Here is a 27,948-nt window from a genome sequence, read left to right as displayed (position 1 = left end):
TGTCCCACAGATTTCTCACATGAAGGGGGAGTGGATGAGCAGAAGGCCCTACCAGAAGGGGCTCGTCGGGGACACTGGTGGAGAGCTCAGCAGACACTGTGCGGACCGTGCTGAGCCCAGTGAGGGAAACGTTTGAGAGTCTTCTCCGCCTCACGCCACTGCAGTTGTTGGGGATTTTAAAGGCACACCTCTTATGGTAATTCAGACCACATCCTAGAAAAAGAAAATAAAAATGGCTTTTGTTCAACCATAAAATGAAAGATATTCTAGTTTTAGTTGTAAATTTTGAATTTTTTTACAATAGTACTGCTTCCATTTCTCTCGGGGCTACTTGGAAATTCACATTTTCTTTTGAGCTTTTTCTGATTTATTTCCCCAATCTGTAAGTAACCTGGGTTTTGAATTCCGATTTTATTGGATGAGCTCAGCAACTACTGTGGTTATCATTTTTTCCAAATGTCCTCTGATATAATGGGTTTTGGCTTTGAAAGATCCAGCAACTAAACTCCGAAGAGATAACCTGAGCCACTTTCAGCTGCCACAAGTTCTAATGTGAGTGGACACATAGGGAAATTAATCACAAAACAGAACAAATTCTGAACTACATTGATTTTAATCCTGGCTCCACAGGTTCAAGGGATTTTTCCACAGAGGATGATAAAACTATGATACTGGTATACAAGCCGTAATCCGCCACTCAATAGCAGAGTGACCTGGGATGGTTTGATGAACTTCCTGAATATCTGTTCACTTCAACAAACACTTAATGAATGTCTACTATTCCAAGATCTGAATTAAGATGCCAATTTTATTTTCTGTCTGTTGCCCAAATAGCCAACACAAAAGAAACCTATTCGTATGGTATAGGGCAGTGGTCGGCAAACTCATTAGTCAACAGAGCCAAATATCAACAGTACAACGATTGAAATTTCTTTTGAGAGCCAAATTTTTTAAACTTAAACTTCTTCTAACGCCACTTCTTCAAAATAGACTCTCCCAGGCCGTGGTATTTTGTGGAAGAGCCACACTCAAGGGGCCAAAGAGCTGCATGTGGCTCGCGAGTCGCAGTTTGCTGACCACGGGTATAGGGAAAATATGTGAGAATAGGGTCTCCCAGATCAGAGCAAATATGTTGAAGATGGGAAGTGTAAAGGAATGAACAGAAGAATTCATGCATCTCCCAAGTCCCTGGAAGACATTTGAGGGAAAGAAGACATTGTTGTAGACGGCACAACACAGGCAGATAACTCCAGCCTGTGTTCCACTTGTTTGGGGAAGGAATACCTTACCTTCACATTTGAGGCCTTGACGGACCAGCCCCCACAGCATTTCTCCACAGTGGTCACAGAAAGCTGGAGCTCTGTACGAATGAACAAAGAGAGCGTGGGGGCGGATCTGAAAGTCTTCAAAGGTGGCAGAAGCTGTAAAGATAGCAAAGTTAAAAAATGAGTTGAATGGATACCTTGATTTGTAGATAATTAGTATGCAAGATAATGAATAGAAAGTATAGATATAACTCTCCCAGCAAAATTAAGGAAAGATAAGTTGCAACCCGGCTTGGCTTTTAGCCATTAGACTCCATTCTTTCCAACCACAGTTTTACAAGTGGTGCCAAAGCAACTCCTGCTCTTCTCTTCCTGCTTGCCAGTCGCCGGCCACTTTGAAAACAGCCAAAATGCTGGCAGAAAGCATGAATGAAAGGATAGCTTAACTCGATTTATAAATACCTGATGTTACTTAAAAACATCTTGCTTTTGCTTTCCCTTAAATGAACCAGAAAGGTATTCAGGAATATTAATAAAAAGGAAAATTATGATGAATTTAGACAGATCAGAAGATAGTATACTTGAATATGACCCGAATGGGTACATGAGAAGAGTGGGGCCCAATTGGAAGAGAGAAGAAATCTGAGTGGCCTCCTCTGGGGGAGACAGTTATTTGAGCTCTTAGGCACTATAGGTAGGCATTTAAATCCTGAGCTAAAAATAAGCAAGCTGCCCCTCACTGCCTCTGCGTGCCAGCCTGATCACCCCTAACTCCCCCCCTGCCAACCTGGTCGCCCCTAACTGCCCCACCTGCCGGCCTGGTCACCCCTAACTGGCCCCCGCTGCCGGCCAGGTCACCCCCAACTGCCTCTCCCTGCTGGCCTGGTCACTCCTCCCCCCCCCCACCCCCGCCAGCCTGGTCACCCTTTACTGCCCGCCCTGCTGGCCTGGTCGCCCCTAACTGGGCCCCCCGCCAGCCTGGTCGCCCCCAACTGCCCCCCCCCCCGCTGGCCTAGTTGCCCCACATGGCCCCCCCTGCCAGCGTAATTGACCCCAACTGCCGCCCCACCCCTGCCGGCCTGGTCGCCCCACGTAGTCTGCTGTTCAGTCGTTTGGTCATCCCTCACTAGCACCCCTGCCGGCCTGGTCGCCCCACGCAGCCTGCTTGTTCAGTCGTTTGGTCATCCCTCACTAACCCCCCTGCCGGCCTGGTCATAGGCAGCCATCTTGTGAGGGTGTGATGGTCAATTTGCATATCACCTCTTTATTATATAGGATGGTACTCATACAGAATATTAAAATTAATTATTTTTTAAAAATTATGTTTTTCTACATATTTTATGATGTTATAAAAATGGCATTTTGTTGTTGTTCAAGTCCAGAAATAGGTATAGAGAATTGAAAGTGAAAGACAACCTCTTTTCCCCAAATTCTAATGGGTAATGGCGTAGCTTTCAGACCTATTTGGACACATAGCCTGATGTGGAGACTGCTCAGTACAGTGCAGAGATGTGGCCCGGGATGAGAAGAGCTGGATGAAGCTCTGCCATTGCCCATTTGCCCATGGAGCCTGCCTCCGTTTCTCAGACACTAAAAGAGAAGGTCGGACTGACGGTGACTTCCCCAGGCCCTTACACTTGAAACGTCCATTAATGTTAAGACAGACCCATGTGCACTTGATTTCATAAGGTTTTTATTCAAAGAGAATTTGGGGAGATTTCAGGCCTTCAATATATCCTTCTATTCCTCTCTCTTCCTAATGTCTGTCCTCTTGCCTTACTTTTTCAATATACATTTGTTAAGCACCATCAAGGCTTCCAATGGGACAAGGCCTGGGACAAACATGTAAAGATAAGGAAGACATCTTCACAGAGCCTACCAGACTAGCAGGAAAGGCAAACAAACAAAAGAAGCCCACAGTAATTATAAAGTAACTTCTAAGGTTCAAGAAGCTACATAAGTTACATAGATACTAAAGAGAAATAGGACTACAACCAATAGGTGTTTGGGCCCCAATATACTGTCCTTTTCATTATTCTCTGTGATACAGCTTATCTTCCCTAACTCTGCCAGCAGAATTATATCCAATAGCCCCATGATGTGGGGAATAAACATTGGCAGTTGTCCTGCTGGTGCCTGGATGGCAGGCTGTGGGGTAATCACTGAGGACATTTATAAAATACCTGTTCACTCAAGTCTGCAAGGTGTGACAGAGTGAAGGAAGACAAAGTAGGCAATTCATCTCTGCTACACAGGTATCCACAATTCTGGGAACAAGTGTGAAGGTTTCACATCCATCAGGGCAGGTGAGTCAGTTCTACCAGAAAGAATATTATTGAGGGTTCACAGGACATATAATGGGACCATAATAGAAGATTAAAATTGTAATGGGTTGGCTGTTCCTTGAACCTTGAAGAAAAGTACTTTACCCCAAATTAATGTGCTGTATTATTGGAAATCACCTATCAACTTATTCAAGGTATAATTTTTATGCAATTGAAAAGATAAAGACAATAATAACAGGAGCAACTAAGATTCATTAAGCTCTGACTGTATACCGAACACTATGCTAGGAGAGTTAAGTGTGGAAGATGGAGCTGATCAAGGTAACTGTGCCCAGCCTTGTCCACATGGAATCCTAACCTGAGTACTGTCTGGGCACCTTTTGTGGTTTGATCAAAATGTGTCTAAATTTGAGAATGCTAAATCCACTTTAAAGTTGTTCTCACATACTCAAGGACAAAATTTGCTTTTATAACATCAAAGAAAATAGTTAAAGAAAATATTTTATGCCAACCATTAACTCCTGGCTTCTCCATCCCCACTCCTACCCCCTCAAGGACCAAACAACTATGACAAGTAGTTGAATAATTACTGTAGTTTTCAAAATAAGACACAGTAGAATTTGACAATACTAACACCAAGTTGCATATAGTTTTCTAAATTAATCAGGAAGAATATAAATAATTAAACTGAAGATTTTCAGTAAATCCCCCCTCCCAATTTATGTATGGTAAGTACGTTTATTCACTTTTTTAAAGGGATTAACATTCATAAGCTGTTAGCACCCTTGACTTATGTTTAAATGCCATTTTCTAAAGTTCAATTTTAATATTTTCCTGTTAATGTTAAAATAATTAAATACATTTTAAAAATAAAACTACCAAGTGTGGTGAGGTTTTACATCCATTTGAAATCAAAGCACAACCTCCATTCATTATGAATGTACTTGTTCTGCACCCCGGGGAACCAGCATAGCTGGGTGTATGCATGCCATCTCACCTAATCACAAAATTGCACTTCAGAGATAATCACTTAGCACAGGAAAACAAAGTGAATGCTGTAATTCCATTTCACTTAAGTTTTGGAATCCAAATGGACAGATAAGAATAAGAATATTAAAGGGTCTAGAGATTCCAGGAGATGAACAATGTGCTATCTGTCAGTCTGTTATAATCAATCAGTCGACCTAAATTAAAACCATATGACAGAGCTACAAACTGAACACAATGGGCCCCTTATACTGGTATTTGTGTTTCTTTGATTTGCTCTATTCACAGTCTATTGTTATATGCCAGTGTGCAGGAGAGGAGAAAATGACGTGCTTTCCTTAGTCAATGAACATTTGAAGTAGGTAATTGAGCCAAAAACTCTAAGATAATCAGTAGTTCTTTTAAGGTTCATTATAAATTGTTGCACAAAATGGAATAAAGCGTTTGGTTAGCAGTACACATGAAATGAGGCTTCCAAAGCAAAATAAATAACTTCTGGGGGTCAAAATTATTTGCATAATAAAATAAAAACATGTCAGATTTTCCAAGATTTTCAGTAATTTTTTTACTGGTAATTTTGGCAATAAAGGAGTAACATTAACTCTTTCTGGCAATAACAAGTTGGGCCAGATATCATAAAAACATAAAAGTTTAACATATTGCAAGTATCACCTCACCCAATTTTTTACAAGCAATCTATGAAGTACATATTATTATTTCCATTTTATAAATAAGAAAACTGAGTCTCAGAGAAATTAAGAAGCTGCCCAAGGTAACATAAAATCTTGAACCAAATAGTCCTGACACCTGTACCATACAAACTCTCTCAGCCACTCTGATATTTCTCTGGCCATTGAAACACTATGAATAACAGACTACATCTTTATTTTATAAGACACTTGGAAAGATTAACAAAACACTGTAGTTAAATAATATACACCATCATTATAAGATGCACCCTTATCTCAGAAATGCAAAAACTACTGGGGAGAAGAGTCTATGAGATAATGTGCAGAATGAAATTAATTCAGGTCAAGATAAAAAAAAGTGATAAAATTAATATGCTTTTCTGCATAGACTCCATTTTTTTGAAATCCTTCCCCATCCCAATTGGAGTTAGTAACAATAACTGGTTTTTTAAATTTTTATAAAAAGTAACGTTAATGCAGAACTACAGGCCAGTTAGAGCTTATATTTATACTAGTGGCCCAGTGTGCAATAGCGCACGCCACAGGCTGCCCACTGCTTCCGCAGGAGCTGGTGGGAGGCAGCCACACTGCTTCCACAGGGGCCGCACCTCTACTACAGGAGCCGGGAGCGAGCCACACCACTGGTGCCCACAGGAGGCGGGAGCGAGCCACACCACCGGTGCCCACAGGAGGCGGGAGCGAGCCACACCACCGGTGCCCACGGGAGGCGGGAGCGAGCCACTGCCACCCGCTGGAGCCAGGAGGGAGCCACACCACTGGTGCCCACAGGAGGCGGGAGCGAGCCACACCACCGGTGCCCACAGGAGGCGGGAGCGAGCCACACCACCGGTGCCCACAGGAGGCGGGAGCGAGCCACACCACCGGTGCCCACAGGAGGCGGGAGCGAGCCACACCACCGGTGCCCACAGGAGGCGGGAGCGAGCCACACCACCGGTGCCCACAGGAGGCGGGAGCGAGCTACACCACCGGTGCCCACGGGAGGCGGGAGCGAGCCACACCACCGGTGCCCACAGGAGGCGGGAGCGAGCCACACCACCGGTGCCCACGGGAGGCGGGAGCGAGCCACTGCCACCCGCTGGGGCCAGGAGGGAGCCATGCCGCTTCAAGAGGCGGGAGGGCGCTGCCACCGCCTGCGGGGGCAGGGACCTAGAGGTGCTCCATGCATCTCCTGGTGACCGGTTGCGCACGCAGCCCTGCCCCACGCCATGCAAATCCCCTCCCAGCCTGTTGAAAGGTCGTTGCTATGATGCAGTAACGGACAATTTGCATATTACCTCTTTATATATAGACTAGAGGCCCGGTGCATGAAATTCGTGCACAGGGGGTGGGGGGTTGTCCTTTAGCCCAGCCTGCACACTCTCCAATCTGGGACCTCTTGAGGGATATCCCTCTCACAATCCAGGACTGCTGGTTCCCAACTGCTCACCTGCCTCTGCTTAATTGCCCCTAACCGCTTCTGCCTGCCAGCCTGATCACCCCATAACCTCTCCCCTGCCAGCCTGATCGATGCCTAGCTGCTCCCCGACCAGCCCAATTGCCCCTAACTGCCCTCCCCTGCAGGCCTGGTTGCCCCCAACTGCCCTCCCCTGATGGCCTGATCACCCACAACTGCCCTCCCTTGCAGACCTGGTCCCTCCCAACTGGCCTCCCCTACTGGCCATCTTGTGGTGGCCATCTTGTGTCCACATGGGGGCAGGATCTTTGACCACATGGGGCGGCCATATTGTGTCTTAGAGTGACAGTCAATTTGCAAAGTACTCTTTTATTAGATAGGATGATAACCAGTGTCACCACATTCAGTCAGTAAGTCTGGCCAAAAGCAAGACACTGGGGTTTTTAAAAGCTGTGAAGATTTGTTGAGACAAGTTTGTTTTTCCCTTAGCCTTTGGAATATTGAAAATAACTTCTGGATATCACTCTCCCAACATCAACACACTTATTCATCTGTGTTAAAGTGTTCTGGATGAGAAACATCCTAACCATCTCCAGTTAGCATCCTGCCATTCACCCACACACACACATAGCAGAGAGACTTCAAATTATTAGAAAGTGTTTTTTTATGAGTCCCAAATACTCCTTTGTAACTTCTAACTGGTTGTCACAGTTCCAAAGCAAGCATTTAAAATTAAGATACTTCTGTGTCTTTTTCTTAAATCAGCTCATGTGAACCAAGCAGTCTTAATACCTTCAAGCATCATAATTAATTTATGTTATATGCTATAAATACATCTAGAACCTACTAGGTAATGTAGTGTAGGTCAGAAGTAGAAAAATGAATAGTATCTGTTGTTAAGGATTCAAAGTCGAAATGAGAATGACCCATGCATAATAAAAAATGCAGGGATAGAAACACAAAAGAAAGGGGGCTGAGACTGCCTGGAACAGATTCTTGAAGGATGAGAATATTTTGAAAGGCAGAAATGAAATAAAGAAAAGAAGACAAACCCTGGCTGGGTGGCTCAGCTGGTTGGAGCACAGTCCCACACACCAAAAGGCTGCGGGTTCGATTCCCAGTCAGGGCACATACTTAGGTTATAGTTCGTTACTGGCTGGGACATGATTGGAAGGCAACCAATTGATGTTTCTCTCTCATCTCTCTCTCTCTCTCTCACTCTCTCTCTCTCTCTCTCTCTCTCTCTCTCTCTCTCTCTCTCCCCCACCTCACTCTCACTCTAAAAATCCATAAAAATATATGATTGAAGATTTTTAAAAAAAGAGGAAACATTTTTATAAGGTCTGATTTTTAATTTAATTATTGATAATTAATAGGATTATCTACGTATTTCTTTTTAATTGTAACTATTCTTGACACTTCATTGTCTTTTGTGCACTTTTAAGAGAGTTAGCAAGAGTGTCAATGATGCAGATAACTGAGAGATGACCACAGATCACCTCCACACTATTGTGGCCCAGATGTGAGGCAGTACTTGTAAAATTAAGCCTGCATGTGTCTACCCCACTCCATCACCTCCCATGCACACACACACCTACACCATGAGGCTGGCCATTTCTGTTTCTCCTTTGGTCTCAGTCTCTTCAAACTCCTTTTGTACCAGATTCTGCCATCATGCAATTACTGTTCCAATTAAACACACATTTCATATTGTTGTTATACCTGGAGATACCTCCCCAGCAATGAGAACATTCAATTCTTGTTGAGACATTTACCAGAGCATCTTTTGGATGGCTGAAGGGGGAAAAAAAGGGGGAATTTCTCTTTTTAACTTACATCTGACCAGAAAAATGTTAGTGAAGTGCAATGGGAACTTGGAAGTCTGTGAATATATCACCCCAGAGATTATAGCAGCTAATAGTAAAAAAACATAAAAAGTAGTTAGATATGTTGATTAGGCAGTTTGGAAAGTTCTGGGAAAATATTTTATAATAATAAGTGCATGGTCAGAGAATGTAAAAAATATGGCTCCAAGAGGAATAAAGATCTCACAAGCCAGATTGATAGCACAATAACAGGTTACCCTAATGAGGAAGAAAAGGGGTTTGGGAGGTACAGACACTGATGTCACTGCTCAGGAAACTCTCTGATGAGGTCCTCTGGAGAAAGATGCACACCAACTGCAGACCTAGCAACACAGGGGCAGTGGGGCGGCAATCAGTGGCTTGGCCAGGGAGAGCCACCCGGGAAGGCAAGAGAAGGAAAAAACTGAAACAGAACAAAAGGGCCTTTTAGCTGTGTTACATGCAGAAAGAATGAAACAAAGATAGGCCTGAACCATGGAAAAATACAGTTAAATGCTGACAAAACAGAAAAAGCTGAACTAGTCAATTGCACTTTTGCTTCCACCTTTTCTAAAAGCGAACTGTCTTCAAACTTAAAGAAAAGAACAAATATACTCAAGAAGGAAGTGAAATCTACAAATCCAGGATGATTGAAGAAAGATTAACTAAAGTCTTTAAATAAATTATTTTTAATAGGCCCAAATGAATAAAAAATGAGGACTCAAAAATGTACCACGTATTATTTGTGTAATACACTCCTGATCCACAAGAAAGAATTGATAACACAGAAATGCACTCTGTATAAATTTAAAATACAATAGAAGAGATATCAAAAGTCAATTTATCAAGGAAAAACTATGTAACAAATACAATAGAAGAGATATCAAAAGTCAATTTATCAAGGAAAAACTATGTAACAAATACAATAGAAGAGATATCAAAAGTCAATTTATCAAGGAAAAACTATGTAACAAATGATTAACAATTAGAAGTAATTAGCTACTTGGGGAAAATTTAATTTGTAAGCTTATAAAAATATACATTTTGTACCGGAGAGTAAAAAGTTAAAATAAAAAACCAAGTTATAGAAAAACTACAAGGAAACAGAAGTGAGTGCTTATCAAATTTCTGGAGGGAAAATAACGTTAGAAAGAAAGAGGAGTTTAGAAATCTTCAAAGTGATAGAAGAAATCAAATGGGAAAGATTCCTTAGCATGGCTGTGCAGCAGGCACTACAGGTTGACTTGTCATAGAGTCACATAAGTCTCTTTTATTTTGCATAGTTAAAATAGTATTATTTATAACTATTACATATGGTAGGTCACAGAAAGCTAATCATCCTATCTAATAAAAGAGTAATATGCAAATTGACCATCACTCCATCAATCGAATAAAAGAGTAATATGCAAATTGACCATCACTCCAAACCAAGATGGCTGTCCCCATGTGGTCAAAGATGACTGCCCCCATGGGATGACACAAGATGGCCAGCAGGAGAGGGCAGTTGGGAGGGACCAGGCCTGCCAGGGAGGGCAGTTGGGGGCAATCAAGCCTGCAGGGGAGGGCAGTTAGGGTTGACCAGGCCAGCAGAGGAGGGAAGTTGGGGGCGACCGGGCCTGCAGGGAAGGGCAGTTGCGGGAGGGGGGGGGGACATTAAAAATGGCTAGAGAATAGAGATAGTACTTTCTCTGAGTATATGTGCACATATTAAGTGGTCAAGTAATGTTCTTGGTTGAATAAGTAAATCTTTAAAATGCATATTGCTTTTCTATGGTTCTACATTTTATTAAGTCCTAATAACCTGTATATAGCACTTAAAGTTCAAAAGAGAAACAAAGGAAACTTTATTCAGTGCAAACAGCTCAACTGTAATATACAGCACAGCTGTGAAAACAGCAAGGCAGTTAGGTGAGCCGAGGACCAGGCGGTCCTGGGACTAGGCCTCTCTCTGGATAGACCGCTCCTTCTGCTCTGGGCTGGTTCGCTCTGCTCTGGCTAGACATCTCTGGGATTACATCTTTGGTGTTTCAGCTCCAGCCAAGGAAGTGATGTCTTCACTTTTCAGTGCAAAGGGAAAGTGCACTACCCCAGCCAGAGGGGAGCTGGTTTAATATAGACCAACTAGAGGCCCGGTGCATGGATTCATGCACCGTGGGGTCCCTCAGCCTGGCCTGCGCCCTCTTGCAATCCAGGACCCCTTGGGGGATGTCAGACTGCCAGTTTTGGCCCGATCCCTGAGGTAGTAGTGCACAAAGTGGCAGGCGGCGTGGGAGGAGCCCGAGCCCGGGCAGGGTGTTGTGCTGTGCTTGCCGCCATGGCTCCTTAGCACTGTCGTGGAGGTGGGAGAGGCTCATCGCTGCAGCAGCGCTCGCCAGCAGTGAGCCTGGAGTCTGGCCCCAGTCAGCTAAGTGGCACTCCCACTGTGGGAGCGCACTGACCACCAGGGGGCAGCTCCTGCGTTGAGTGTCTGCCCCCTAGTGGTCAGTGTGCATCATAGTGACTGGTCAAACAGTGGACTGGTCACTTAGGGTTTTATATATATAGATATCCCTGCCCCTGATTCCTAATTGGTCCATCCTGAAACAAATGAGGATTCCAAATCCTTGCATTTGATTGGTCCAAAAGGCACTATCCAGAGTGGTCAGAATGAAGCCATTCTGATTGGCTGGTGAAGATGCACAGCTCTGATTGGACAGGAAAGCCTCAGTCCTACTGGTTGAAATACAATTCCACAAACTCCTGGATAAGGGCTGGCTCAGTTGGCAGGAACGCAGTCCAGGCAGGCAGTTCAGTGCTGTTTAGCGCAGGCTTCTCCCTGAAATGCGGTTTGCTGTGAGAGGCCCCTGTTTAGAAATGACTGCTAGGCTCTTAAATTTGAGCCCAGTTAAGCTACTGAGAGCTCTTCTTAGCAGGTACCTTCTTTTTCAGGCTCCACAATCACATTTTAAGAAGTGTCTGGCAATGCTTTCCAGAGATGTCCTTGCTAGTATCTCATTCCAAAGGTTGTGTGTGGGGGTAGTTATAAAAAGCATGGGCACAGTGTCAGAGCATACCTGGGTTCTAATCCCTGTCATAGCAAATTTGAGACCTTGGGAAAGCTACTTCACCTCTCTGACCTCAGTGTCCCTCTCTCAGACTGGTGTAGTGAAGCTCACCTAGCAGGGCTGAGAGAACACAAAGTAAACAGCACAGTCCTTGGCACACTGGTGATCATTATCACAAATATTTCTCAGCCTAATGGTGATGAATAGTATGTAATAAAAAGACCTGAGTTTGAATTCCAGTTATGATGATTATTTTTTCATTTTTATTGTCACCATCATCAGTAGTAATAATAAAAGAAAATACTATTTTTAAATCTATTATCAATCCACAGCACTTATAAAAATTAAAGGCATTAAAAACTAATATTATTTGTTCTTGCTGCTACTTCATACAGAACACATTTCCACTCCAGAGGAAATGGCTTTTCTATCTAGTGTTCTGGTTAGCATTAATTAAATGGAGCTAAGTCCACAGGACTGTGTCTAGTTCCTTCTCTAAAAACGAATCAATGAACAGTTAGGAACTACCGTGGGGAAAGAATGCTGGCCATATCCTGATGTGACTGAATGACAAATGCCACAGCTGGAAAGAGATTAGAGAGCACCTCAGGTCAAGAGAGAATATAAATGGTTGCCCCATGTGTTCAATATAGAGGAAAAAGAAAATTAAGTAAAAATGTCATGGAGTCAAATTCTAGCTAATGAGTGCAAGCTCTGCAGGCACCCTGAATAGAGGGAAAGAAAGGTCACGTCTGTTTCTTAGAAAGCTCCATCACATACAGGAGACTTTATACCTTTAAAAGGATAATGACCTCATTTACATGAGGAGCACCGGCAGACAAATTGCCCTTTGGACTCCTCACAAAAGGCTGGTGGACAAAGGCGAGGTGCAGTTTTACACTGAAATGTTCTAATAGGCAGCAGGGTTGCTGGTGACAAACAGCATCACTGTTGTCAAATACATTTGCACATAGACACTAGGTCGAGGTCCTATATGCTTTGCTTCACGTTTCTTTAAGTCTCACTGTACTTTTCATAAAAACAGTTACTTACTTTAGATTCATGAAAAACACAGCCCTTGAGAGCTGTGAAATCACCTGGGTGTTCCCACTTCAGAAGAGGCAGCAGTTCAAGGACAGCAGAGTTTAACCTCAGCGCCCGCTGGCCGGGCACCTGCGCTGCAGGAACCGTTCGGGCTGCTGCTCAGGGCACAGAGAGAAGGGAACTTGCTGTTGGGGGGCTCTCTGTTTTCTTTTGAAGAATCAGGCTGACTGATTCATTGGCCCACTCTGGATCATCAGACTGAAAGAGCTTTATTAATTGAAAACCTGAATTTATGCTTTGTAGCCAGGTTTATTGAGGTATAACTTACATGTAGTAAAATCTATCCTTTTCTGTGTACACTTTCAATAAACATGCAGTTGCATAACCAATGCTGTAATAGAAACAAGAAACCATTTTACCTTCCCACATTCCCTTGTGCCTCTTTGCAGATAATACTTTCCCCACCTTTGTCCCCTGGCAACCACTGACTTCCTTTCTGTCCCTTTCCTAGCATGCCGTTTAATGTAGCCTTTTGACTCTAGCTCCTTTCAGCAGAATGCACTTGAATTTCACCCATGTTGTATGTGCATCTGCAGTTCCTTCCCTTTTACTGCTGAGTCATATTCCATTGGGTTGATATGCCATGGTTTGCAAACCAGTTCACCAGTAGAGTCCATTCAAGCGGCCATCAGCTTATCCATTCACCAGGGCTTAAAGCCAAGAGTTCTGTGGGATGAGGGCGGTATAGATCTGTGTCCAGAGCCCCAGGGAGGAGGTACAAGTAGAAAGAAAAGTTTATTTGTGACCTGTACAGGCCATTCATAACACAGGGACTTTATTCTTGGAAAGAACTTCCTTTTACACCAGACAGCATATGAATTTAGAGTGAGATAAAGTGGCTTCAGGATCTCTCTGTACCTCGTATCTTTCATCTTTGAAAAATGGGCATAATTACTAATCCAAAAAGCAGTTTTGTAATCATTTCCATGAAAAAACATTTAAAAATAACAATATCCCACCTGAAACCAATATAATTTTATTAACCAATGTCCCACTAATAAATTCAATAAAAAAGTAAAACACACACACACACACACACACACACACACACACCACAACAAATAAAAATAACAGTATCATACTGGCACTACACTGTAGTTGTGCACAAAATTGGTAGACAGTTTTTCAAATATGCATATGTAGATTTATAATAATCTTACGTTTTTGCACTATTTGCAAAAAAACTTAACTCAAAATAGATCATGGACTTTAATATAAAACTTAAACTATAAAACTTCTAGAAGAAAATCTCCAAGAGTACGTTTATGACAGTGGTTTATGCAGAAATTTCCTAGATACAACACCAAAAACATAACTCATTTTAAAAATTCATAGGCTTTATCAAAATTAAATACTTTTGGACTTTCAAAGACCTGCTAAATTATGAAGATAAAGGGTACACTCTAGGATAAACATTTGCAAAGTACATTTTGGATAAAGGACTGTGTATGAAATATATTAAAACTTCTCAGCAATATTAAGAAAAGAACCAATTAAAAAATCAGAGAAAGGTTTGCAAGGACAGTTGACCAAGGAAGCTATGTGGATGACAAATAAGGAAGCACCTGAAACCTGCTTAACTGTGGGTCCCGTGGGCTTTGGTACAGTAGTTTGGGATCATTGTCACCGGTATATTGATATTCTGTCAATCACAAAGTGTTTCTGTGTCCTAAATAGTTAGCTTTCAAATTAATGCATTTTGGGACATAATTCACTCATGTGCAGGCCTATCTATATTTGTTTTGGGATCTTATATCACATTCCACCTTGATAACTGAAATCACAAACTTTGGTCCTACTTAAGAAAATGTTATGAAGAACAAATAGATAAGTCATCATTACCAAACAATTTGTAATCGGAGGTTATGACTTTTAATCTAAAATTAACTATGTTTGGACAGACTTTAATGACTTTTGTGCAAAAACATTCATTTTTTGATTATCAAAATGTTCTGCATGTGTATGGTAAGTGAATTATTATTTCAACTTCATTCATTTACTCATTTAATATACATTTGATTCTCACTACTATTAGTCATACCTAATTTCAGCATTTATTCTAATTTAACTACCTTTAAAATCACAAGGTACAATGTCATTATATAAAAACCAACAAGGGGACAATTTTATCATCATATAAATTCTGAACAAATTACCCTGTGATGTCAGGAGAATAAAGGATAAATAACCTAAGAAACATGTTTAAAATACATAAAGGTAAATTTTTATATAAATTTGATGTTCCCTATTATGATTCTCATACAGTAGTGATGTTTTCTCTGAGATATTTCAGCATTGAGAAGGAGAGGAATGAAGTAGTTCTCAAATTGTATATGCACCCCTTGAAATTCTGATAGTGCCTTTCCTAGTCTAGAGCCGTGGTTGGCAAACTGCAGCTCGCGAGCCACATGCGGCTCTTTGGCCCCTGGAATGTGGCTCTTCCACAAAATACCACGGCCTGGGCGAGTCTATTTTGAAGAAGTGGCGTTAGAAGAAGTTTAAGTTTAAAAAATTTGGCTCTCAAAAGAAATTTCAATCGTTGTACTGTTGATATTTGGCTCTGTTGACTAATGAGTTTGCCAACCACTGGTCTAGAGGAATATTTCCCTGTGATGAATATTTTTCCATGTGGTGGCGGAGTTCACTTTGTGCTGGGCACATAAGTAACATGGGAGCAGCAGGGATTTTGTTCTTCAATACAGTGTAATGGGTTAGGAACACCAGTTCTGGAGCAACAGTGCCTGGGTTTGAAATCCAGCTTTGCTACCTACTATGTGTCTGAGCTGAGCCTGGCTATGCTCCCTAACTCTGTAGATCTGGCCTACCACATCTGTAAGGTAAGAGTGATATATAATAAGTGCTTCAGTGCTGAAGCATTAAATATGTATAAAACATTTAGATTCATGCTTGGCATATAATTAATTACCTTGTCCTAATAGATGTTTGGTAGTATTGAAGATATTTCTTTATCCTCATTTTAAAGTTGTTGTTGACACTCTACGATATTTGCAATAAGCTTGTCCAATCTAGCTGATTCTGTCCATACTCATTTTTAGAGTTCATTTGTATTAAAGTTATATGAAAATATTACAGGAGTGGAACAGTATGACTTAATTTTTTGTTTAGCTTTCAGAGAATGATGTTACTAAATTGAAAGTTTATCCCAGCTAATTCTTCTAATCAACATTTGCAAATCATCAGTGAGAAAAAATATATTGAGGTACTAGACCTTAATTCTGTTTTTGTTCTATGTGTTTGTTTTATTTTGTTTCATTTTCATTCTGCAGAGTAGAGAATATTATCTGGCATTTCAGGTAGTCAGTGGATATATATTGAATGAATACCTTATCTCTATCTTTCTTAAAGGGACACTCATTCATTCAACTGGTATTTGTTGTTACTGAGGTAAACAAATATTTACTTAGCATTTACTTTATTTGCCAGGTAAGGCATTGATCAAACATTAGTCTGATGATGAAGACCATTATTGTGATTTTATATGACTTTTCATTCACTCAATTTTTAACCTCCTGAATGTTTTCATAATGTAGGCCTTATAATTTGTCTTAGGATGGGATTTGATTCAGATATTTATTTCAAAGAAACCCAAACTAATGGTCTCAAACAAGATACAAATGTGCTACATCCTCACATAAAGAAGGAGGCAGCCCCATGCTGCCATGGCTTCTTCCCATTGCCCACTCTATACCTCCAGCTTCAAACTGGCCATCAACTCTAGGCAGCAGGTTAGAGAAAAAGGAGAGCCCATGAGCTGCAAGGAATCCTGCAGAAATGTTTACTCCCCAAACGCGGGTCCATGTCACTGAAGGAGAGGATGGATATTGGGAGGCACATCTCTTTCACAGAGAGAGAGAGTTGTTCATATTTTAGCAGGGGTAGGTGAGGAGCAGGCAAAAGGACACATGGGATACATGATGCTCAGAGTAGGGTGTGGGCTGGCGAATTAATTTGGGAATCGTCAGCAGAACAACAGCCAACACAGCCATGTGAATTAATGAGACCTTCTAGGGCTTGAATTTCCAAGATGGTGGCCACCAGCCACAGGTTGTCTCTGAAATTTAATAAAATTAAAAATTCAGCTCCTCAGTCACACTACTCCATTTCACGTTCTCAAAGGCCATACATGATTAGTGGTTATTATATTGGAGAGTGCAAACCATTTCCATGACTACAGAAAGCTGCCCTGGACAGCAGAGCTGGAGAGAAAGAATTTTGCAAAGAAAACGAACCTACTGGTAGGTATTAAAACAGTACTTTTCTACATTTATTTACTAAATTCAAGTTTTATTTTTACTCTCAAGCTTTATTACAGGGATGAGCAAATGTAGGTTTTAGGTTTGAATACACAAAACAGAATTTATTCTTATATATTTTTCCATATGAACTGTAAACCTACTTTTGCCCACCCCTGTATTATTGCACTTACTAATAATAGGCTGACAATTATTGAACACTTACTTGGAGACAGGTTCTATGCTAAAATAAATATGTTATTTATTTTATTTAATCCCCCAAACTCACAAAATGAGTGCTGCTATCATCCTCATTTTATAGATGAAGCCATTAAGGCTTTAAATGTGGACAAATTAGGCTACCAACTAATAGACACTTTAGAAAGGGAATTTCTGGAGAATAACTTCAATCAATCTGAATCCAGACATACATAGGATTTCCCATTGCATCTTATCCACTGCAAGTAAGTCATGTTACCTGTTGTTTTACACTATTTCTACTTCTTCTATTTTTGTGATATTATTACATTTGCAACTTCCTGAACAATGTTGAATACTAGTAAAGATACTCTTAACCTTGATTGGACTGTGCCTTGTATGTTCTAATTAAATATGATGCTGTTCATTTGAATTAGCTATTCCTTATTACTGTAAAAGCATTAAAATGCATGAGAGATTATAAAAACTGATTTAATAATTATGTAATATCACCTTTTTATTCCTAGAAATAATTTACTTTGTTATTTTGCATTGCTCTTTTGTATTCTTATGGATTCTATTTTTCACCACATTTTAGTTAGGACTTTTGTATCCAAGAAGCCAACATATTTCATTAGCTGCATGTGGATTCTGATTTCAGATTTTCCTGGGTTTTAAGTACAGGTTTACTACTAAGTAACTGGGCAATTCCTAACAAATTACTTAATATCTCTATACCTCTGAAGAGATTTATCACAGCGCCTAGTGAAGAGTATGTGTTTAAAAACATTAACCATTCCATTTGTGGACATGGTCTACAGTTTGTTTGTTTTTCTTAGTCCATTTGGACTGCTAAATCAAATACCAAAGACTGGGTGGCTTACAAACAGTAGTGCTGGAAGATGGGAAATCCTAGATCAAGGTGCTGGCAGACTCGGTGTCTAGTGAGAGGGACATCCTGTTTCATAGATGGTTTTGCTGTAATCCCACAGGACAGGAGGCATGGGAGCAATCTGTGGTCTGTTTCATAAGAGCACTAATCCTATTAAACACCCAACTTCATGACCTAATCACCTCCTGATAGCATCACCTTGGGGGCTAGGATTTCAACACAAATTTTAAGGGAACATAAACATTTAACCCACTGCAATTTACTTTTCTTTCTTATACAGTACTGTCTTTTCCAAGTTTCAGTGTTAAAATTTTGTTGGATTTGGACAATTTATTGGACAAGATTTTTAGCTTTTATGTGTTCTGAAATAGTTTCTGCTTAAAGGATTGATAGAAATATAACCCAAATTTGCCTACACAATGCTCTGTTTTTGAGGGAGTGGTTAGGGAGCTGACACATCTTTAACAAATTTCAGTATTTTTTTTATCAAAAAGTTTGTGTGTGTGTGTTCCATATAATAAAGAGAACATTCTAATAAATTCTTACAATCTAAGTCAAAGGATAGTGAAAGTGAATAAACCTTACTATTAAAATGTATTTCAATACTTAAATGATTTAATTGTATCTCTGATGAAAATAATGGATTTTAACAAAAGTGTGTAAATTTAAATGAATAAATGGTGAGTATTTGAGGCAAAACATAATTAGCATAATTTAATGTGATAATCCTCATCTTAAATAATCAGGAATTTTTTGAAAAAAAATAACAAGTAAGCATTAAAATAAACATTTAAAACTGTGGACCATTTGTACATCAACTTCCAGCTTTAAATAAGTTAAAAGCTTCAGCCTTTATTAAAAGCTGCCTGCTAGATAGAAAGCCATAGGCAGGAGAGAATGCATTCCTTTTCCAGGACTCTTTTTAGCAATGTCCCTAGATGAAAATGATCTTTTAAAAAAGTACACAACTCAGAAACCAAGCCACGTGCCACATTTATCAAAAAAAGCTGATGAAAATGAACCTAAAATTGGAAATTTAAAATGGAAGAAAATTGATTTGATGATAAGCAGAGAATAGATTAAACTTGTACCAAATGCCATTTTCGCCTGTCTTCCTAAACTGTGCTATAATCACAACATTAGCACCAGTTATTCTGAGCAAAACGTTCCAAAAGGTGATTTCGCCTACAGGATTACTGCATTTGGTAGAGCTTTGAAGTCATTTTCAAAGGCCATTGTTCTAGGCACTCAAAGATCATACCTGTCCTTCAATACTTTTTGTCTTGCTTGACATTTACAGTGACATTCTTTGGATTATTTCAACACGGCATTATTAAACCAAACAAATACGGCATCTTCCAACATATTTAAAACCAAGTAGCAAAAAATTCATGGTCAACCATGTAGGATTTTATATTTCAGTTGAGGAAAGTTAATGAAACACTAAAAAACAAACAAAATAGGTCAAGTAGAGTATAACCCAGTATTAACCAAACACAGAGGTGGATGTTTGTAAAGGCCAACAGGAGCTCCAGGCAAGGAGAAAGGCAGAGTGCGTAGAAAGACTGGCTGTCAAAGATGAAAAAATGTAAATCTTGAACTGAAGAAGAAAAATAATTTTCTCAGATAAAAACACAGTCAGAATAAGGTTAAGGAGGGAAAACAGAGGTAGGAAGGGAAGGATCCTGAAGGAACCAACATGACAGAAGGGAAGGTGACTAGAGGCCAGCAATGGGAAACACAGTGGATAGTTTATTTGAGATGAGCTGATGGACAACTTTGATATTTCAAGTTGAGACTCTAGAATGCAATTAGAAATAGTTTAGACTTTTTTAAAAAGATGACTATAATTCATTTTAGTTAAAAGTATCAATACACAAAATAACATCTATAACAAATGTGTAGTTTACAGAAGAATAAAGAACCATTGTACTTTCCATCCATCTGAAGACAAAGAAGATTACCATTACGTTTGAAGTTGCCTTTGATCCCCTCCCCTCCCCAGCTGTGTAGACTAAATAGTGTCAATGTTTGAGTGAGATTAGTTGAGTAGTGTTCAATAGCATAAGGGGGGGCGGGGGGGGGAGGCACAAAAAGAAGAGACACTAGAGAGCAGTAAGAATCCTGGCGATTCAGACTAAGAAAGAAGCAGTGGGAATGCAGAGGAAAGGAAAAATTTACAGTTTATTGTTACATAAGTATTGGAAGGCAAGTATGACTCAATTTTGTTTTGTTTGTTTGTTCTTGGAGTTGTTTTAGTTTGGCTTTTTTTGTGTGTGTTTTTGCATGGATGCAACAAAATATTGGTACCATTAATAGAAATAGGAAAGAAAGGAAGGTTTAAAGATAAAGCCTATGTTTCAGACCCATCCATAGTTGTCAAAATGAGTCATTTGAGTGTGAAAACTATATTAGTAGAAGAAAATGTACAATGAAGCCAAAATGAAGGATAGGATTTCAAGAAATAATTTCAAAAAGTAGCTGTTGAAAAACCTGAGATGATGAGAGCCCTTTGAGAAGTTAAAAAGTAGAGCAAAAAGTTCAGATTTGTGGCTTGAGGACTAAGAAGGAGCCAGCTGGAGGGATTGTTAGAAGTGGAAACACAGGGCAGAGGGAACCAGGAGCCCTGAGAGCCACAGATGAGGAAATAAGAAAGCATTTGGAAAGGTGAACTGTGTGGCCTAAAAAAAACACCTCCACACAGTAATATTCCTGCGGACACAACCCATAGTTGGCCCCCTGGCACGCACCAGAGGCTGAGGGCAGTGCTGGGACATTCCCCACCTCTTTCCTCCCAGTCTCTTATTGCCTTAAGAAGAAGAAACAAAACCAATTACATATTTCCTTTGCAACTGCCAAACTTCCCTGTGCCTCCTCCCACAAACTGCCTGTATCTAGTGTGGAAATTCCTGACGTTGACTGTGCATTAGGATCATCTGGAGAGGTTTAAACCAATAGAAAGTTTTGGATCCAAACTCTGATTTAATTGTTCTGTGTTGGAGCATGAATATAGATTTTTTTAAAAACTCTCATGGATGATCAGGGCTGAGAATCACTGCTTAAGAGTGACCTCATTGAAATGCACAGGTCTACTAAAGTCAATGACCAAGGAATCAGAACCTAGCATCAGTTCAGTATTGGTCAAGGTACTGAGGGGCATATTTTAAGTAAGATGTGATCACCATCCATAATGTGCTCAATGGGGAAATAAAACAACAGTGTATATAATGATTTTGAGGACATCAAAAGACGTACATGACCAGAGCAGACTTGTATAATGACAACCAGTGAGGGCTAACACAGTGAAGAATGTATGGTGCTGATTCAAAGTATGGGAGAGAATATTCTAGTGTAAGATAGTCCTAATGAGATTGTAAGCCTATGAAAAAGAGTCTAACTGGAGTAAAACTTTAAACTTCCAAATGGTCAGTGTTTGCCTGTGAGTTCAATAACTCTGCCCTCCACAGGCAATGCAGAGAACATCTTCAACGGGTCACATATGTACCACCCCTGCCCCGGCACTGCTAACTTAATTCACTGCTAGGATAACCAAGGGAGAGAAGCTATGTATGTTTCCGCTCCCTGGATTTTAGCCTCTATGTACAAGTAGTTCTTTGCTTTTGGCCAGCATGGCATGAAAGATTACAAAGGACAAAGACAGTCTGTTCTCAAAGGCACAGTCCTAAAATGCTGCTTATGGAGAGCTGACGGTCCATCCTAACTAGGGTGAAACTGATTCCATAAAGACCGAGGCAGTCGGTAAGCCTGCCTTTCTGCTGAACCTTTCTGAGTCTTTCTGTTGAATGAGAATCATTCCATTCTAACCCTGGGGGCTCACTTGATATCTACTTCCTGCCTGTTCCTACATCAGAAATGCTCAAGCTTTGAATTCAGCTTGCCCCGGGGCACCCATCCCTAAAGAACACACCTCCTGATGGGGAATCAAAGCTACCATTTCTGGACACCACAGCAGCTTGTCCACTCTTAAGGGGAAGTTACACTGTAATTAATTGGTCAGATTCCAAGAAACTATGTAGAGGACAGCCCTGCAAGTGAGGGGAGTATTCAGAGGAAAGCTTGCTGAGGGAAAGGGTGTGTGGTTTCTTCTTTATAGCATTCCTTGCAGCCAGAGAGGTGAGAGGTGAGGACGACCTTTAATGGCATTTTCTGCAATCTGCTGTGGCAGCCCAGGGCTTAAGCGACTGCCCTCATCAACTTGACCTTACATAGCACCAGTATATATATCACTGCAGTAGAACATAGATAGCAGCAGAGCACGTAGGACAGTTCTAAGCCATGGCCAGGAGCTCATGCTCTGGGATCTGAGCCCAGGACACAAGCCTTTGGCCCCTGCTCATCACTCACCTGCTAGGTGATCTTAGGTGAGTTACATAATGTCTCTGTGCTTCAGTTTCCTCATGTAACAAAGGAGTTGAGACTAATAATAGGACCTAATTGGTTCTGAGGTTTGAATGAACTTTTAGAGCAGTGCCTGGCAAACAGTACACATGCCGTCACTATAAGCGATCCTTTATTGTTGTTTATTATCTTTTTATTTCTTCCTTCCTCCTACTTTCCTTCCCTCCTCTTTTCTTGTGTGTGCGAGTGTGAGTGTGTATGTGTGAAAGTATGTGTGAGACTATGTATGTGTGTGTGCATGAGTGTGTGTGTGTGTGTGTGTATGTGCATGTAGGAAGCGGTTATAGGGTTAATCCTCGGACTGACCTGCTGGCAAAGTAGCAAACAAGTCCCAGCTTGGAGGGCACAGTCCTCTAAGCATAATTAAGCTTGATCTTATAACTGCTCCCTAGATCTTTCCTGGGTAGCTAGTGGGCTGTGGGAAGGGCAGCAAGTGCTGCCAAAACAAGTGAAACTTAAAACAACATTGTAAATTATCTTGTTTGTCCCTGATTATAAATAAAGCCTCAACTTTGCAGCCTGGATCTGTTCTATGGCCTCAGCAAGGCACAGAAGATCCACCTAGACCCAGCTTTTTCTCTTTGTCTATCATTTCTCCATCCTTCGTCGCCCCCGCTCAGGCTCGCCGAACCCTTGGTTGTGCTGGCGCGGCCCATGTGCATGGGCAAGCACCAGATCTATTAAAGTCTATGAAAGACCTGTTCTGTATATCCAAAATCCAAAGTCTAAATCCAAATCTCAGGAAAGGTTTCCCAAGAATACCAGCAGGGCTTTTGGAAAACAAGTTAAGTTCTTGCTATTTAAAGGCAATTCAAATTCACACAATGAGATCTGGGACTGTGGAGCTGGCGAGGTTTGGGACTTTTGGGGATCTTGGGGGGGAGGGGTGGTAAATGTATTTTGGAAGTGGGCTGGATGTGAATCTTTGCAGGCCAGAAGGAAGACTGTGAAAGGCAGAGTAATCACCCCCCACAGATGTCTACATCTAAAGCCCCCAAACTTGTGATTATGGCAAAGAGAAATGAAGGTAGCCGATGGAATTAAGGTTGCTAATCAGCTGTTAGAAAGTGAGATTATTTTGGATTATCTAGTTTAGCACAGTGTTACCACCATGGCCCTTAAATGTGAAAGAGGGAAGCAGAAAAGTCAAATGCAGAGTGCAACAAAATGAGGACTCCACCGACCATTGCTGACTTTGAAGATGGTATGGGCCATGGTCAGGGAATGGAGGCAGCCTGCAGAAATTGGAAAATGCAAGGAAGCATATTCTCCCCTGGAGCCCCCAGAAAGGAATATGGACCTGCCAACCCTTTGATTTTAGTGCAGTGAGACTCCATGGACTTCTGACCTCCAGAAACATAAGATAAATTTGTGATGTTTTAAGCCAATTAGTTCGTGGTAATTTATTAGAGCAGCAAAAGAGAACGAATACAGAGAAGCACAGCACCATTTATTTCAGCTTAACTCTGTACAGTTCTATACTGTATTTGGGGACGCATTTCCTGTTGCAAGTAAAGTATTACTTCCTCATGTCTGCCTGCTCCCTGGCATATTTTCTTGCTTTCAAATGTGGGAGACTAATGCAACAACAACAAAAAAAGCAACAAACCTTATTTTGTTACTTCCCTCAATTTCTTCCACAGTAAAACATAAAGTTTTATGGTGTTACTTTCAAGCCTGCTTCCTGAAAATATATCTTTTTATGAAAATGATGAATTAAAAAGCTCAAGAAGAAAAAGAAAAAAGAGAGAAGCTATTATGCTGGAAAATTTGTTCTGCTTCTGAGTAATCCCAAGTCAGTTATATGTATACTAGGGGCCCGGTGCACAGAATTCATGCACTGGGGGTGGGGGGGTCCCTCAGCCCAACCTGCCCCCCACATACTGGGAGCCCTCAAGGGATGTCCTACTGACGGCTTAGGCCCGCCTAGGCCGCAATCTGGCCTCCCTTTGTGGGAGGTAACCGGGCTGATCAGTGGAAGGCACCAGCCCCATCACCCCACTGCTGCAGCCACTGCCAGTCACCACAGCCACCAAGGTGTTTTCATCAACATGGACTCCAGTCCCTTCACCAAGAAAAAATGACAACTTTCTTTAGGCATTTTCAAGATGTGTCTTTCATAGGATATGCATTTCTTTCTTTCTTTCTTTTTTTATCCTCACCTGAGGATGTGTTTCCATTGACTTTTAGAGAATGTGGAAGAGAAAGGGAAAGACAGAGAGAAACATCAAAGTGAGAGGAACACTTTGATTGGTTGCCTCCTGTATGAGCCCTGATCTGGGCCCCGGCCAGGGAGGAGCCTGCAACCTAGGTACATGCCCTTGATCAGAATCAAACCCAGACCCTGCTGTCGGCAGGCTGAGGCTCTATCCACTGAGTCAAACCAGCTAGGGCAGGAAATGACATTTCTTAGCCCTCCAGCAGCGGACCTTTGTCTTTTTCTCCAGAAGTGTGGTGGAAAAACCCTAGATCACCTTTTTGGATTCTTATTACCCAAGTTACTAAGAATATTACCAGTGGCATACAGGAAGCTTAGCCAATGTGCAGTCAGAAAAGGTGTTTCCTCTATAATTCACACCAATCGGGGGCTGGGCCCTGCCCAGGCCTAAAGCCTCTGGCCGAAGCTTTAGGCCTGGGAAGGGGCCCTCCAGCTCCCTCTGATCGCCGGCTTCGCCCCTGCCCAGGCCTGCCCAGGCCAAAAGCCTCTAGCGCAGGAGCGGAGCCCCAGCAACCTGCCATCGATCGCAGGGGGTCCGCTCCTGCACCAGGCCTTACCTCACAGTGACCTGGTTGCCAGGATGTTCCTGGGACACAGGTGCTGGGCACCTATGTATGCAAATTAACCGCCATCTTTTTTTGGGTTAATTTGCATAGTCACTCTGATTGGCTATGGGCGTAGCGAAGGTATGGTCAATTTACATGTTTGTCTATTATTAGGTAAGATGTGTCCACAGCAGAGATGAAGGTGAGTAAGATGTCTGTGTCACTTACAAAGAATGTCCACAGGGGACCAGCGCTGCCCTCCTCCCATCACCAGTCGAGGTGAACTGAAAAGTCATTACGGCAGGCATTCCTCCCCATCGTATTCTTAGTGATATAAACCAAGCAGGGACTCCTATTAAGTTGAAATTATTAGGAGGATACTTAGAGAATTTTTTCTTATTTTATTTAAAGATATTCAAATAATTATATACTTGAATATCTTTAAATAAAATAAGAAAAATATTATCTCTGAGAAACAGTTCCCTTTTGTCCTAGTTACACCATCCGTTGTATAAAACCAAAACCTGCCCTCATAGACCATAATTTTGATTCTGTGTTTTTTTTACTTAAATACTCAACATGGCAGAAATTATCATCAAGGATCCACATACTTAATGGTGAAATGCTTTTAGAAGGATCGGTACAAGCCAGTAAAACGGAGAGTATGCTGAGAAAATGAGCAGTTAAGCTTTCAAAATTGCTGAGTATAGATGTAATTCTCAATTACACTACCAATGGCATTCTCCATAGCCAACTACACTGAACCTAAAGATAATGAAAAAAATGGAAAGTGAAAACTAGCAAGACGGCCATGGGTCATTGTACATAATTTGATATCCACTGAATTTTACAATGTGTGTGTCTCGGTGTGCAAGTATTCATGCAATTTGCCTTATGGTTCTCTATCACACTAGTGGTCAGCAAACTGCGGCTCGCGAGCCACATGCAGCTCTTTGGCCCCTTGAGTATGGCTCTTCCACAAAATACCACGGCCTGGGCGAGTCTATTTTGAAGAATTGGCGTTAGAAGAAGTTTAAGTTTAAAAAATTTGGCTTTCAAAAGAAATTTCAATCGTTGTACTGTTGATATTTGGCTCTGTTGACTAATGAGTTTGCTGACCAATGCACTAGATCATCTGTAAATGTAACTGTCATATCTGGGAGTATCAACAAGGTTTGGCATGTTTATGAACTTATTTAACAAAAATTAAAGTAAGGATACTGAACTGGGTACATTGATAGGAGAAGATAAACATTAGAAGAATTTCCTTGAACCTCTATCCCAAAGGCTTTTAGAGCACCCCCATGCCTGAAAGGAAAAATTGGGTTTAGCACATCATTAAAAATGATTTACTTCCCATCATAAGTTTCAAATATTCTGAAAAATTAGCTCAGAACCTTCATATAATTAATATCAGACTAAGCTTCCTGAAAGACCACTTTCATCAATATCCCCCCTTCCCTTAAAATTAAATAGCATTATGTTTCTTACTGTATTATTCATCCAGGAAACATCCGTTGAAGAGCGACTACACAGAAGACAGTGCTGGGAAGTGAAAAGGGGAGGAAAGGTGGGAATGCTAAGAGAAACAGAGTATGATTCAGGTGCTCATGGAGCTCATTATGGTCGAATAGATAACGTAAAATGTGTGCAGAAACCACAATGGACTGTGACAGACACTATAACCGTGGAGGGGAACCTCTCTGCAGAACTTGGGATCTCGGGTGGATTGTGAAGGGTAAATGTGAAACCTAAAAGCTATTAATAAGAGGCAGATATTTCAGACAGAAAGAAATGCCCAGAATCAGAAAAGCAAAGGGCAGTTCAAGGAGCACAGCTGTTCAGTTTGGCTGGACCCTGGATCCTGAAGGGGACGGACAGAAGTGTGTCAGGGATAAGCTGGCGGGTGAGTCCGGGCTTCTGCAGAGAAGGTTGGCTAGCTGCTCAGGGACAATGCATTCAGCGGACAGTGAACAGGGAGGAACTGGAGGTTCTGGAGCAGAGCTGGTGCCTGATCATGGCCAGATTCTGGGGAAATTAACATGTAGGATAGTCTGCAAAAAGGATGGACTGCAGAGGGTCAAGGACACTAGTTAGAAGGAGTTACAGGGGCTCTAGCAGTGGAAACAAAGGAAAGAAAAATAAATGCAAGCTATACACTTGACAATGCATGTGATGAGAAGTTACTGAGAAAAGCAGTGAACAGTGACACTAGTAAGCCCTTACAAGGAGCTGGAAACCAGTTGGCAATGATGACAGATCACCAACAGGTGTGAGCTGAGCAGGAGGAACAGCACACTCTGTCCTGGACATCCAGCTCAGAGTGCCTGTGGCTATCCACGCGGAAATGTCCGCAGGTAGCAGTGTGCTGTAGGAGAGAGGTGAGAGGAGAGACAGATCGGAGAAGACACCCACCACACAGGCAGTCTGAAAGAAATGGCAGTGAAACGCTCACCAATAGAAAGAGTAAAGAGGCCAGGTGGAGGTCTTCCAGGGATGGAAGAGGAAGCTAAGGGAGAAGGGATGTTCAAATAGAAGGGTATGCAATCCAGTATTAAATGCTGAAAGATGGTTACAGTGTAGAATATGATTGAAAAGTAATAACTAGCAATTATTTAGCACGTAGCATGGATCAGGCCTTATCTTAAACACTTTAGAGTTATGATCTCATTTATTCCTGATCCCAAACCATGAGGTTCTACTGTCATCATCAACTAACAGATGAGAAACCTAAGCCTTCAGAATTGAAGGAATTTGTCCAAGGACATCATGCTGAGTAGGTACTGGCAGT

General features: G+C 41.4%; 1 protein-coding gene across 1 annotated transcript in view; it reads right to left on the bottom strand.

Annotated features, from left to right (window-relative positions):
• PRKD1 (protein kinase D1) overlaps positions 1-27,948 on the bottom strand; it is a 311,163-nt gene that overhangs the window by 75,073 nt on the left and 208,142 nt on the right. The window contains exons 3-4 of the mRNA XM_079769400.1: positions 1,290-1,421; positions 53-213 (exon numbers count right to left, since the gene is read on the bottom strand). Coding sequence (XP_079625526.1) covers positions 53-213; positions 1,290-1,421 — 293 coding nt within the window. The remainder of the gene's footprint in view (positions 1-52; positions 214-1,289; positions 1,422-27,948) is intronic.

This window comes from Cnephaeus nilssonii, assembly GCF_951640355.1.
Source record: "Cnephaeus nilssonii genome assembly, chromosome: 4".
In the NCBI taxonomy this organism is placed as follows: Eukaryota; Metazoa; Chordata; class Mammalia; order Chiroptera; family Vespertilionidae; genus Cnephaeus; species Cnephaeus nilssonii.
Note: the sequence above shows the minus strand (reverse complement) of the source record. Positions and strands in the feature narration are given on the sequence as shown.